General features: G+C 38.9%; 1 protein-coding gene across 1 annotated transcript in view; it reads left to right on the forward strand.

Annotated features, from left to right (window-relative positions):
- EEFSEC (eukaryotic elongation factor, selenocysteine-tRNA specific) overlaps positions 1 to 13382 on the forward strand; it is a 115698-nt gene that overhangs the window by 56333 nt on the left and 45983 nt on the right. The window contains exon 5 of the mRNA XM_056501705.1: positions 4974 to 5615. Coding sequence (XP_056357680.1) covers positions 4974 to 5615 — 642 coding nt within the window. The remainder of the gene's footprint in view (positions 1 to 4973; positions 5616 to 13382) is intronic.

A 13382-nucleotide genomic window follows, 5' to 3' on the forward strand; every position in this document is an offset into this window, starting at 1 on the left:
TGGATAAATAAAGGAAAAAAAGGTCTGACATGTCAGTGCAAAAAGTAATTAGTGGGCTTTTTCTGTATCCTGTTTTCTATTAGTCTGTAGTAAACTGCTTTGAAAATCTTAGTGGGCTTTTCCTTTGGTCTTAAAATAACGGGTTCTCATATATTGGATACATTTGTTTATCTCAAGGGCTGAACTGTTTGGGTGCTTTTGATTTCTGTTTTGTGTTTTTAAGTCTGCATTTGAATACAAACTTCTTTCTCACTCTTTTTATGACTTTTTACATAATGCTTTAGGAACATTAATGCGATTATACGAACTAAAATTTAAAACAGGAAGCAAATCTCTGCAAATGTTGTAAGATTTCAACATGTGGCTCTTGATTTATATGTTGACATATGATCAATTCCCCTGTGCCACAAGAAAACAAAATGTGAGTGAATTTCTTAGCAGAGTGTATGGCAAGTTTTGTAATGGTATCCAAGTTCTCCATGTTTGCCTACATGGTCCACATGCAGTAAAGCCTTCATTGTAAAGTTGCATTCAATATTGTTCACTTTCTGTGGCTGAAGACCTAATTTTCCCACTTTGAGTGGATTACTAAAATGCTCTTTGTGTAATTTTCAAAGACAATAGAAGTTGTTTTCCAGACAGCATTTTGAGAAGTAAAATGGAGTGCTTGAAATAAATGCAAAGAAACGCCAGAGATATTTGTCATAGCTGGTCTCAGTTACAAATTCCTGTTGCTCAGGACAGTGCTCTGAAGTATTTTACCTCATTCTGGTGCTAGAGGGGTGGACTGAGTGATCCAGCCCCAACTCCCTGCTTGAAAAGTCCATTGCTGTAAAGCTAAAGAAAATATGTGAAAGCTTAGAACTCTGTTATAGGTTGTAGGGATCCCTTACATAGGGAAACTAGATATGCATAAGAGAAACAAATCTAATACTGGGGGTCAGTTGCACCCTTTTCAGTGCTTCTGGGTTTGTATTTTAAAGGCCAGACAAAATAAAGGTGAATTTTACTTATGTACTTGAGCCTCTTGAAGAAAAGCCCTACATTTGGAGTATTTTAAACCATGGGCAAATGTCTCTGTCAGTCAGGATCAGAGTGAAATGGAATGAAATACTGTACTGATGTTCATGGTCTGCTCAGAAAAACAGGAAATCAGTGATTTAAAGCAACTCTGGCTCTTGTTATTTGATACAGTGGGTGCAGACCAACTCCCTGATTCACTTCTCTGCTGGTTCCATGTCTGACCTTTTGAAGGAGATGCAACTCCAACTCACTTTGGTTGATCTAATCCATCCCCCAGTCATACTCTGTGTTCTGGTCAGATTCTAATTCCTACAAACATTCTGCTCTTGGAACAGAGGTTATGGTCAGTTAAGATACTGTGCTGTGTGCTCTTTTGACAGTTCTGGCACTGAGAGCAGAAGAGGAAAAAGGAATGGGCTTGAATGTGTTCTTTCTCTGACAGGTTTATGGAAACTTCAGATACAATAATAGATGCTAATTAGAGCCTGTACAGATTGGCTGATTAAATAATCTGCAGGGTACTGGATAGATCAGCATGAAGTGGTGATTCTCAGTAGGTTGAGTGATGCAATGTTACTTTCTACTCGTGTCTGAGGACAAGCAGACCTGTCTGAAAGCCAGACCCAGCTGAGAAGAAATCAGGTGATTCTTAGAGCTCTGGGTGAGCACAGCCACGATGTGCAAGGTTTCCCTCCTGAGAGAGAGCTGGGAGCAGCACAGATAACCTGCTTTGGTTGGGGGTGGGATGGTGGATCTTTACATGATACTGCAGATTTTCAATGTGTTTTCAATTAGGATAATGCTTTTTGAAAGAGAACTAATTAGGATCCAAACTGTTCTTGAGCTGGCGTTTGAAACTGTGAAGACCATGAGCAAATGTATTAACAGAAGTCTCATTCAACACTGGAAGATACTTTTGTGTCCATACTCCACTGCAAGGTTTATCTTACACATAGGAATTACAACAGACTTTGTCACAGAAGTGATGCTTTATGATTGTGTATTGTTTAATGTAGCTGAACACTGAGGACTGTGGCAGAACACAGCTTATATTCTGATACAAACCAGCTCTGCATGCTATGGGTGAGAGCTGTAAATCCCAATGAAAAAAGGTTAATCATGTGAAGTGAATATTTCTAAAATACTTTTTCACTCTTCTTCTGGTCACTGTTCATGGGCTGCTTGTCAGATGTGCCTAATCATTTGAGTTAATTTAAGAGGAGACAGTAGGCATAACACTGAGGAAAGTTCCATGGATGCCTAATTAAAAGCTAATATGTGTTCTGAGTATATGTACACAATTGTTTTCTAATTTCACTTTTTATTCTTAAATGCTTAAATCCTGTTAAAGATATTTCAGATTAATATGCATAGACTATTTCTGTAATACTTTCATTTATCTGTTGAGGTGGGTAATTTCTCAAAAATATTATTAACTGGAATACTAATAATGAAGTCTTTCTGACTTCATTTAAAATAGAAAACTGGACAGGTCTCTTGTGCATCTTCTGTTCAAATTTTGTTTTGAAGAGGGACAGTGCTGGAGGATTCCTTAGTTCTTGCCAATTTATTGACCCCATCCATGGTTGTAGAAGAGGAAAGATTTACTGCCAGTGTTATCACATATAAAACCACAGAAGTCTTTCAGAATGGTTTGGGCTGGTACTTTTCATATGGCAGTTTCATTCTTGTTGTGCTCATAATGTCTTTGAAACAGTTATGTTTAGAAAGCCTTTGTGTTTATGTTTTATTTTTCTTCTTGAAGTCCTTAAACATTACTTGTATCACCATTGTTGCAACTATAAGAATGATTGAAACTGGAGAGGGAGGGGTAGTGGATGAAAGAAGGAAAGGTTTGGGAAAGGCTTGATTCAAACCCCTCTACTTCCAGTCCTTAAAAATACAATCTTGGAAATCAATAGAAAGCTGGAGATAAATGCTGAGTTGTTTCTCTCCAATTTATCTATATGGTTAGTATTGTTGAGGTTTATCTAAAGTGGTAATGAATGTATATTTGAGTACAAAAATGCTTGAGATTGAACTACCAAGTATTTATACAATGGCCTTTTAAGTCTGTTTTGACATTAGTTAATATCTTGACAAACTACTTTGGTTCAGGCATTTTTAGTAAGGATTTTGTCTCTTATATGACCATACCTCTTGATCTCCTTTCTCATAATATTTTGTGGATTCTTCAAGAATTCACGGGCATTGATGTGGCATTTGATTTGAAAAATGTTGTAATAATAACATTATAATCTGTAACAGGGTGTTTCTTTTGGTTTTGGTTAGCAGCCAGAGGCTCAGGGAACCCAAACAATATTCATAGTGGTGAAGCTCATGGGTATTGTTATTTGTATAATTATGATTTCCAAAAGGAATACAAGATTTTTGTTGTTTTTAAACAGCTTTCTCTATATTGCCTGTGACCATTTTCTGCTGATTTATTTGGAAACCTCTTTATATTTCAGTTACTGAAGGTTTTAGTTCAGCCAGTAGACTTTTCATCTGCTCTTCTATTTTGATCTAAGTTTCTGCAATTTGTTCCCCCCTGAGTCAGGTGATGTTGGGAACAGGCATAGACAGATTAACTGGAGCCAAGTGAGATGTTCTCCATACAGGGCAGCAAGCTTTGTGGGAAAGGAGAATGTGAAAAATATCATTTTATTTCCACTTGTGTATTGCAGCTAAGATACAGGAAAAAAGCTGATATCCAATTCTTGGATCTGAATGTTGAGGTTTTAGCCCTTCAAAAGTGCTATGTATAACTTTTCTGTACTAAGGACTCTTGTCCAAGTGCATAATATTTGTTTAGGAGATTTTTTTTATTGCCAAAGATATAATTTCAGTATTAAAAGCTGTCTAATGTAGGGACTTGAAGCAGAGCGGTTACCTATCCAAGCATCCAACATTAGTACAAATGCAACAGGTGGCACCATAAACATATTACCAGAAAAAACTTTTGTTTGCATACAACTTGAGGGGATGAGGGTACTTATTAAGGGTGATGGCTTGCTGAACTGAAAAAGAAAAAAGCCAAAAAATTAATCCTTGTTAAACTAAACTGGTTTAGTCTGATCAAGCTGAGCCTAGACTGATCTTTAAAAGCTTATTTCATTCTTCTCCTATCCTTGAAACAAGTAATACAGTAGCAAGTTCATTAAGGCCAAAATTTGATAGCATCTGGGAAATTTTAGTATAAGTATTGATCAGTGTTTGGCTTTTCCTACAATATTCTTGAGATATGGAGCCTTCACATTTTAGTGACAGCAATGCTAGCTATATGTTCATGAACATTCATATCTTCCTAAGAAAGCTTTGAGGATTTTCTTTTACAGTATATATAGACTAGGAAAGGGTGGGCTTTTGTATTCCTGATTATTTTGTAGTGATAGTTCATGAGAGTTCATTTTGCTTGGTGCTGTGCAAATACATTACAAGGTTTTTCTTGCTCTGCACATTTTACAGTTTATTCAACCATGCCAAAGAAGTGTGTAAAAGGATTTTTGTGGAAGGGGTGGGAAAGCAGGCACATAGGTGCATGGCTGGGTATTGTAGTGGTAAACTTTTGATGCTGCAGATGCTTGAGGGAGTATATTTAAGCTATTCCATGATGTGGGTGTATTTGATTATTTACAGATAGTATTGTGGGTACTGCAGCACAGGTGGTGTAAATATTAACATGATAATCTTCAGTTTCATGAACAGAAGAAGAATAAGATGGGGGCTCAAATACATGGTCATTTTAAGTGATGGAGTTCTCACACTATTGGCTTTCTACTGTTTGAGTTGTGGACTCTTCTAGGTCAGTTGTCTTACAAGACAGGAGGGTGTCATGTGTGGCTGATTTATCACAATATAAGCAGATATCATGTGACATATATATGAGTGCTTATCATGCACTTGTGCAATTAATAGTTTGGTTCTTTTTGTTCCCCTTTCATCCACAGGTGACAAAGAGGGTCAAGTCCATGCAGATGTTCCATACTCCTGTGACTTATGCAATGCAGGGTGACAGAGTAGGTGTCTGTGTCACCCAGTTTGATCCCAAGCTGCTGGAGCGAGGCCTGATTTGCACCCCGGATTCACTTCACACCATCCATGCTGCCATCATTTCCTTGAAGAAAATTCAGTATTTTCGAGGAGCTCTTCAGACTAAGGCCAAGTTCCACATCACAGTTGGTCATGAAACAGTTATGGGAAGAGTGATGTTTTTTGGTCCTGCCCCTGCTAACTTCAATGAAGAAATTCAAGAAAATGCTTTTGATTTTGAAAAAGACTATCTTTATCAAGAGGAATATTTGTCCAAGGACTCAGTTTCTTCAGAGGAGAATAAAGAAAATGACCAAGCAGGAGAAGTCCAGCTTCCAAAACAACAATGGGCTTTGCTGGAGTTTGAAAAACCAGTCACTTGTCCTAAACTGTGCCTTGTGATTGGCTCTAAGCTGGATACAGATATTCATGCCAATACCTGCAGGCTGGCATTCCATGGGGTACTGCTCCAAGGCATGGAAGACAAGAACTACACAGAGACTTTCCTTCCAAAGCTGAAAGTGTACAAACAGAAGCACAAAGAAGGACAAGTGGAAAGGGTAAGCTGTCTCTCTATGTTATATATAGGAACTGGAAATATTTGTCCTGTACATATGTTGGTGGGCTACAGAATTGTCATTGCTACGTTCCAGAGCCTTACACAGGTTTTTCTAATGTTTGTATTACTCAGTGTATTACATCTGGTCTGCTTGCAAACAGAAATCACTGTTAAAAGTGACTGGCTCATTCAGTGCAATCCAGTTGAGTAATTTGGTGCTGTCTTTTCACTGATCCTTTTGGAGTCTGATCAGTGTGTTCCTCCCAGAGACTGGCCTGAGGGACAAAAACTTCCAGGTTTCCATTGATGTATTTTACACAGTCTGCAGTACATTGAAAATGTAAAGACAGTGGAAAACAAAGTAGGATTTGGTTAAATAATACAAAAAACACAAGTAATTATTTTTTTGTATCTTTACATTTTAATAAATAAGAGTATTTATTTTAGTAGGCAAAAAGACATTTCCTGCAGGATGCCTTACAAGTGGCAGCATGTTGAAGTTGGAATTAGGTTCATGACATGGAGAACTTAAACGGTGCCTAATGTGTGTTGTTTCTATGTCACACAGGTAATCATTATCATCATCTGCTGTAGTGCTTGTACTGACCATCTTAGTGTAGCAGAAAACAGAGATGCTTTCTGGAGGAGTTAGCAGCTACAGTGAAAATTAAAGGGGATTTGTTTGTACTCTGCCATCAGAATTGGAGAGATGCACTGTCTGTAGTGGTTGGTGTTACATGGCCTTGGTGGTGGTTACCCTTCAGTCAACAGTGGAGAATCACTTGTTTATACATTGCATAGTGGAATTTTTCATGATGAATGGTTTAGGTGGAGATGCATGATTTATAAATAACTTGTTTACCCCGTAGTGAACAGAGCTAATGCAAACTTCAGTGTTTGTTTACTTGATGAATGGGTATGATAGGTGATCTATTGAATATTGGGTAAAGAACTCATTTTAATTTTGATTTTCCTAACTCAAAACTTCACTGTTTGAACAAAGTGTTTAGCCTTCTTCTTTTCAAAATTCCATACAGCTGAATTGAAGATTGCATAATATCTCTCCTTAATTTGCTATAGGAGATGCAACACTTGGCATATGATACCATGTTTGCTATGTATAATGCAGACTCCCTGAATATTGTTTGTTTGCTTTACTGATTTAATAGTAGGAAGATCCCTGCTAGGGCATGATTAGTGAGGCTCTTCAAAATGCCCCACTTAATTAATTGATCGAATACCTAAGTCATATTTCTTCCTTTTTTTCCTGAGGTCTCTGTTGAATTTTTAGCTCTTAAAAAAAAAAAAAAAAAAAGAAAGTATGAGTTTCTCCTTTGAATTTTCACTACTGATTTTGAAGGACTTTTATTTCAAAGGAATGATAGACCTATGGCATTGTGTTGGTTTTTTGAATGCCAGTTTTATCACTAGAAAGGGAGGGAGGTAGGAGGGGGATGTCTGTAGCTTTCTGAATTTTTGTCTTTGTTTATATGAGTTATCTGAAACACCCAAAATCTGCAGTCACTCTTCACAATTTTGGTAGCAGGTGTGTTGTTTCCTTTGTTAGACATGCCCAGCTGCCTTTCTCTCTGGCAGATGGAGATACTGAATTAGAACCAGGAGTCCAAAGTGTTCTGGGCTCTGAGCTGCAGAGAAAATCTAGACCAAATGTATGTCTGTCATTCTTCTGGCACTCAGGTGCTTTCTGAGCTCATGAAACATTTGCCTTTATCTTGGCTAAAGATTGGCACATTTGTGCAGGGCTCATGCTGCCAGGACCAGTGAGACCTGGCTTACAGTAACAATGGGAACAGAAGTTTGTGAGCTGTGGAGACAGATGCTTTTCTCTGAGGTGAACTGCTCTCACATTCTTTATTTTTGTTCTCTAAACACTAATCTATGGCACTTAAAAACTTGCAGAGTACCAACTGTGTGATCTGTCTGATGGGGTTAACAGTTTGCTGTTAGCCCTGGTCACACAATTTTAGTTGTTTTTATTTAGTGTTATTTTCAAACTGTTTGCCAGTTTATATATTCTGCTCTTGATTTTGCTGTGTAAATAATGGAATAACATTAATCAATTACACATACTTTATTTTCTGGCCCAAACAATAACCAATGAACATGCTTTATGTAATATTTGACCAACAGAATAATTTATTAGGCTATATTAGTGAACTGTTTTATCTTCCTATGCCTTTTAAAATGTAGATCAGGGAGATTTATTATTTTATCCTGCCTTTGTACCACGTATATAGTGTGCCCTGTATAAATGCCTTGGTCACTGTGTGTTTGAGTAATAATAAGCCCTGCAAAGGGACAATTGCCATGGAGTAGTTTCTGCAGCTTTGTTTGTACCCAATTCTGCCTGCTGTGGTATTGCAGATACCTGGAGCTGGCATTTTCCTTGGATGCTGAAGGGATGATGGAGCAAACACTGTAGGAAAAGCTCATGGTGCAAAGTCCCAGGAGCACTCAGGGACTTGGAAGAGTTGGTGGGAAGAGGACTGTGCCAGGGATAAAGGGCCTGCTGGGGAAGTACTTACAGCAAGGCAGCTGCTGGCTGAGTCTGTGCTCTGCAGAGCACAGCAGCAGGAACAATTGGGTGGTACAGAGACTTATTTTAGTACACAAAGTCACCAGCTAATAGAAAATTTGAATCAGTTGGTCCCACCCTGCTGCTGATGGATGGCTGGAGATTAGGATCGCTGAATTTAGGGTGTCTAATCTTGGCACTGATACAGGAAAATTTTTTTCTCTGTTGAGCAAGGAAGCTCCCCCCCTCCTCACCTTCCCTGGGGAGGCATAAAATAATAATAATAATTAAAAAATACACGTTACCTTCACAAGAAGTGAACTTTTCCTTCAGAGAATACTGCTGGGGAAAATTAGCTTCATAGCTTCCTGAAGGGCTGGGAGAGAGGGAGGCAGGGGCAGGTAATGCCTGCTTGCAGACAGAAACATGCTTCCATAGCTGGGTGCAGTGCAATTCAATAGTGCCCATTTGTAAAACACTGCTGCTAATCTGATGTGGGGTCTCCCAAGCCCCCCTGCTTGCTGCTGGAATTAAAATAAATTCCCTGCAGTTTAACTACCAGTTTGCCCAGGAGAAATCAGGCATTTATGGTTTGGCTTTTTGTTCCTATTCTGATTACTTTCAGAGCACTGATGGAATAGTAAGAGCTGTAAATTCATTAAGTTTCAGCATCACAGTATTTTTCTTGTGTGCCCCTTGTGCATGGCACCCTTCTGAACTGTGAGGTTAATTTTTTTTAGATAAAATAAGGATATTTATTCTCCAACATTTTTTGTCTCTCTGCATAAAAGTGACATTTTTCCTATTTCACATAGAAATAAAATCCATGGAAAATATGGCATTTACTATACAATATTTTTTAAAAATCATACTTAAGCCAGAAAACAGTCTTCAAGTAGTACGTTTTACTGAAATTTCATGCCTAAGCTTCCTGTTTTTTCTCATCTGTTGAAATGATGGAAAGTGTTCTACAGAAATTCAAGTACCCTGTCATTGCCTTTTATACTGCTCACTTTTCCCTTTTGGTATCTTCTGTAATGCCAATGAGTGGAGCAGTGGAAGAGAAAGAATCAAACTTGACTGCTGTTGCTCATCAAAATCTTTGCATTTACCTGTCTGCAGTGCATCCTTGTTTATTCACCTACTGATCTTTTGGGGGGAAGGAGAGTAAAGGGGAATACGTATTACTATGATCTATGACAAATTAGATTTTGACAAGTTAGTGTTATCTGAGGTGCAGCTTAGTCCATGAAATTGAGATGCTGGGATTGCATCTTGGTTATGAGAAAGTTGCATGATTCTACTGCAGTAATGTTTTTTATCTGGTATTATACCATTTGATATTTTTGAGCTGTGTGAATGCTCTGTTTTGCTTTAGATCACAAGGGTTTTTTATGTTTAAGTATGGTTAGTTTGAAGGAAAATCAAAATAGGCTATTTGATTAGAACTAAGAGGACAGTGATAGAGGTTTGTGTTTGCTTAACTTGATGGTTTCAAAAGCAGTGTAAAATACTAGTCCAACTTTCTCTTGCAAAGAGGACTTGAGAGAGGGGAGAACTTCAGTGGGAGGAAGTTCCTGTCAAGAGCATCTTTCTGGTGAGGTTATGTGGAGGCACAGTCTGCTGCCCTCTGGACATCTTATTTTTGCAAACCTTTGGCTGCCTGACAAATGTGCTTTCAATAGGAAAAAGCTAGGCTGGCAACAAGTGGCTTGTACTGATAAAAAGGTAAAAGAGAGTGCTATTGTGAACACCAGTGCAGCTCTAAGGAGTGTGATGTGGGAATCTTGGTGAAAAAAGGGCAAGTGAGTGTGAAGGAGGTCTTGTCCCTCTGATTTGGCATTCAGTGCTGGCAGTGGACATGGGCTTGCTGAACTGCAGCTGGTCAGCAGTTCCTGGAGTTGGAGACAAATTATGAAGATAAGCAGCAGCTGTTGTCCTTGGTCTTGTGCTTCTGGAGACAGGCTGCTTGGTGTTCAGCTCTGCACAGTTCTGTGGGCAGAGAAACTTGTATTAATCCTAACATCATCTCTGAAATACCTTCTTTGAATTTAACCTCTAAGCAGCCTTGCAGGTTAATTCCAGTCTGACTCATGAAGCAATTACTCAGTTCCTGGAATAAATCCTTTGTATTTGTCACATTATTTGCTCTTTGGCTTCTATGAACATACAGGTTGAGAGCAGAGAGTTTCAACTGAAAGGTGAACCATAGGAGTGCATCACGCTTTCCTGCATGACTCAGATATTCTGCCTGTTTTGAAAATGTTTGCATGAGCAGGATTTATCTTAGGATTGTTGCCACAGGGTCCTATTGTCACAGGCACTCATAAATCAATAGCTCTGTGGCAGAGACAAAAGGAGAAGGAAAACTCTGCCTTGAACAATGTGAGCTGCATCTTCTGCACTTTCAGGCTTGTGTAGTGAAAAATATACATGTGTTGGCTGGAATGGTTTCCCATTTTAAGTGTAGCAGAATCAAAATGGGCTCATCCTTTTTTATAAAGATACTTTATCTGTGTTCTTTTGTCAATTAGAAGAATTAATTCTCTCTATTTCAAAGTTTTTAATGTATCTTCCTCATTATTTGCCTGACTGAGGCTTTACTTGATGGTAATCATGGTGCATGATGTCCTGTTTTTGTTCATAGACAATTTGTTCACAGTTTTTGTGGTTCCTGGATAGTGAGTTTTCATGTTGTACTCATTCTCCTGAGGGTTAAGGCCATCATGTAGCCAGCATGTTTCTAGGGATGCCTCTTGCTTAATAACAGCACGTTACTAATTGTTTGAGTATTGGTGTGATCAAAGTGTCCCCAAGGAGAAATGCATTGTTGTAAGAACAAGAAGTGAAAGCAGGGTAAGTTATCAAGATCTTTATCAGTGCATCTCTTCTGAAGCCTGCATGGAAGAGAGAAGGCTTATCTCTCAGTATCTTTATAAGTGTTGGGTTCTTTCCTCTCTTCCAGCAGGATAGGAAGAGCTTTGTCAGAGCAAGTACATTACCTGAGTGGTCAAAGGGAAGGTCTTTGTCACCACCATTTCACAGATCTTTCTGGCCTTCCAGAAGAAGGATAGGATTATTGTGGAGATGATGCCAATAAGCAACTGCAGGAACTGTGAGAAAATGGTGTTAAATTTGTTGATGATCAGCCATGACCCAGACTGTCCTTTGAGGAACGTCAAAAGCAGAAGTTTTGAAAATGGTGGGTTTTTTAAACCTGTGAGCAGTATTTGAGTGGAAGTAGCATGTTTAGTTACTGAGCACACACCAAGTTTGTAGTAGCTCAGCCACACACTGAACCAGACTGCTAAAGGAGTGGGCAAAGGAGGAAAAATGGGCTTGCCCATGAGTGAATAGGAACACCTGATGTGATTCATTTAAGGGACGAGACCAGTTCTGTGGTGGTTACATTTCCTTGGGGAGGTTAGTATAGGAGCAGCAGAGTATTCCTGTCTGGAAGGATTCCTGGGTAGTGGATCATTTATAAACAACACTGGTACTTTTTTTACTTAATCCTTTCCAGGTATCTGGAATACCAGAATTTGTTTCAGACTGCTTTCAAAGTATGTGTGAGAGAAATACTGTTTCTTAGATTTTCTGTGAAATGGTTGCATGGTCCTGCTATGAATGAAGATAATTAAGTTTTATCACCTTGAATAGTTAGACTCTTCCATCTAACTTCTAGGTACAGGATGTTTCACTGTCTTACTAGAGCTGGTGTTGCATCTGTTATTTTCTTACAGTGACAGTGCAATGCCAGGGGCAGAGCAAGTAAAACCCTGCATCAGGCAGGTGAAGGGGCTTTCTGGGTGACTGAGGTGAGGTGTGCAGACTGGGGCACCAAGAGTAACAAGGCCAAACTGAAATCTGATGGAGTGCTGCCTGCACACACAGGCAGTGACCTGGGCTGTCTGCAGAACCCTCTGTGACTCTAGCTGGGAGAAGTGGTGGATGTCACTCCATCATCTACTGCAAACATGCAGACGCCACAATTATTATTTTTCCTGCTTTGAAGTCTGAACATGAGTTTGTTTGGTTCTGCTTGGCTGCTGATGGTATGCTAAATACAGTAATAATACAGAGATGAAGGCAATCAGGTGAATAAAAGTGCACAGCACATTCAGTAGTTAAAATGCACTGTTAAATAGGAATATAAAAGATGGATTTATTTATTGGCTCTTGTTTAGTTTTTGAGTAAAAGTGTTTGAGAAGCTTAGTGGGGGAAGGGAGAAGGGAGGGTTTACTGCCCATTAAACAGAAATACCATTTCTGCTAAACAGTGCTGAGAAAAGGATGGTGATGTTTCCCAGCATTTCCTATCTCAGCATGTGGATTAACACAGTACAATAAATTTGTCATAAAAGTGTACCAGGTAAGTTGCAGAATCTGCCTTCTTATTCATAGGAAAAAAAAAGTTTTTTCACTCACCAGCAAAAGAATGGCTTACTCCACATGACTGGGTAGTAGAATTTTGCAAGGTTTGAGTAACACCTATGGTTATTATTTATATTATTAAATTTAAATTCAGACATGCTTTTGAGTCTTGCAAGTGTGTGGACAGCTGGTCTTGATTTTTCTGAGGTTGTGTAACAGTCACCTGTGGGGGAATCAGTTTGTCAGCAAGGCAACCAATACACCATTTTATTTATTGGATACAAAAATAAATTAAGAATGTTGCTTGGGTTGCAAAATCAAGAACTTGAAAGTTAGGAAATACCAGATTTACAGTTTCTTATGCAACATTAATTCTGTTCCCCTGTGCCTCTACCCCTGTGCACTTAATAAGGCAGGGTTCCTCTGAAATTTTTCTGGATGTGGTCATGTTAAGAGTATATCATGGGGCATATCAAAGAGGAACAGGGATAAGACTGTATGGACATCTGGCATTTCTTAACTTCTTAAGTGCCCAATTCTGCAACTTATATTTATATAAAGCCTAAGTTATTTAATTTCCTAGGTATTTTTAAAGTTGAAAGATGAAGTAAAACTAAACCTCCATATTGCTGAGGCATAGCCATCCCTTTACTGTACATCTTCACTGGGGCTGCAGTTACAAACATGCTTGATAGCACAAACCTGGTTAGCCAAATGGCAGAAGGAAGCTGTTACCCCATAGAGGAGGTGGTTTTGGGCAGCAGATCCACACACTAGAGTTGGAGATCCTCAGGGTATTTGTGTGTCTTGAGAGGGGAATGCAAGTCAGTCTGAGGCAGCTCTCTCTTCTTCCTGAGC

The sequence above is a fragment of the Oenanthe melanoleuca genome, chromosome 12, assembly GCF_029582105.1.
Source record: "Oenanthe melanoleuca isolate GR-GAL-2019-014 chromosome 12, OMel1.0, whole genome shotgun sequence".
NCBI lineage: Eukaryota > Metazoa > Chordata > Aves > Passeriformes > Muscicapidae > Oenanthe > Oenanthe melanoleuca.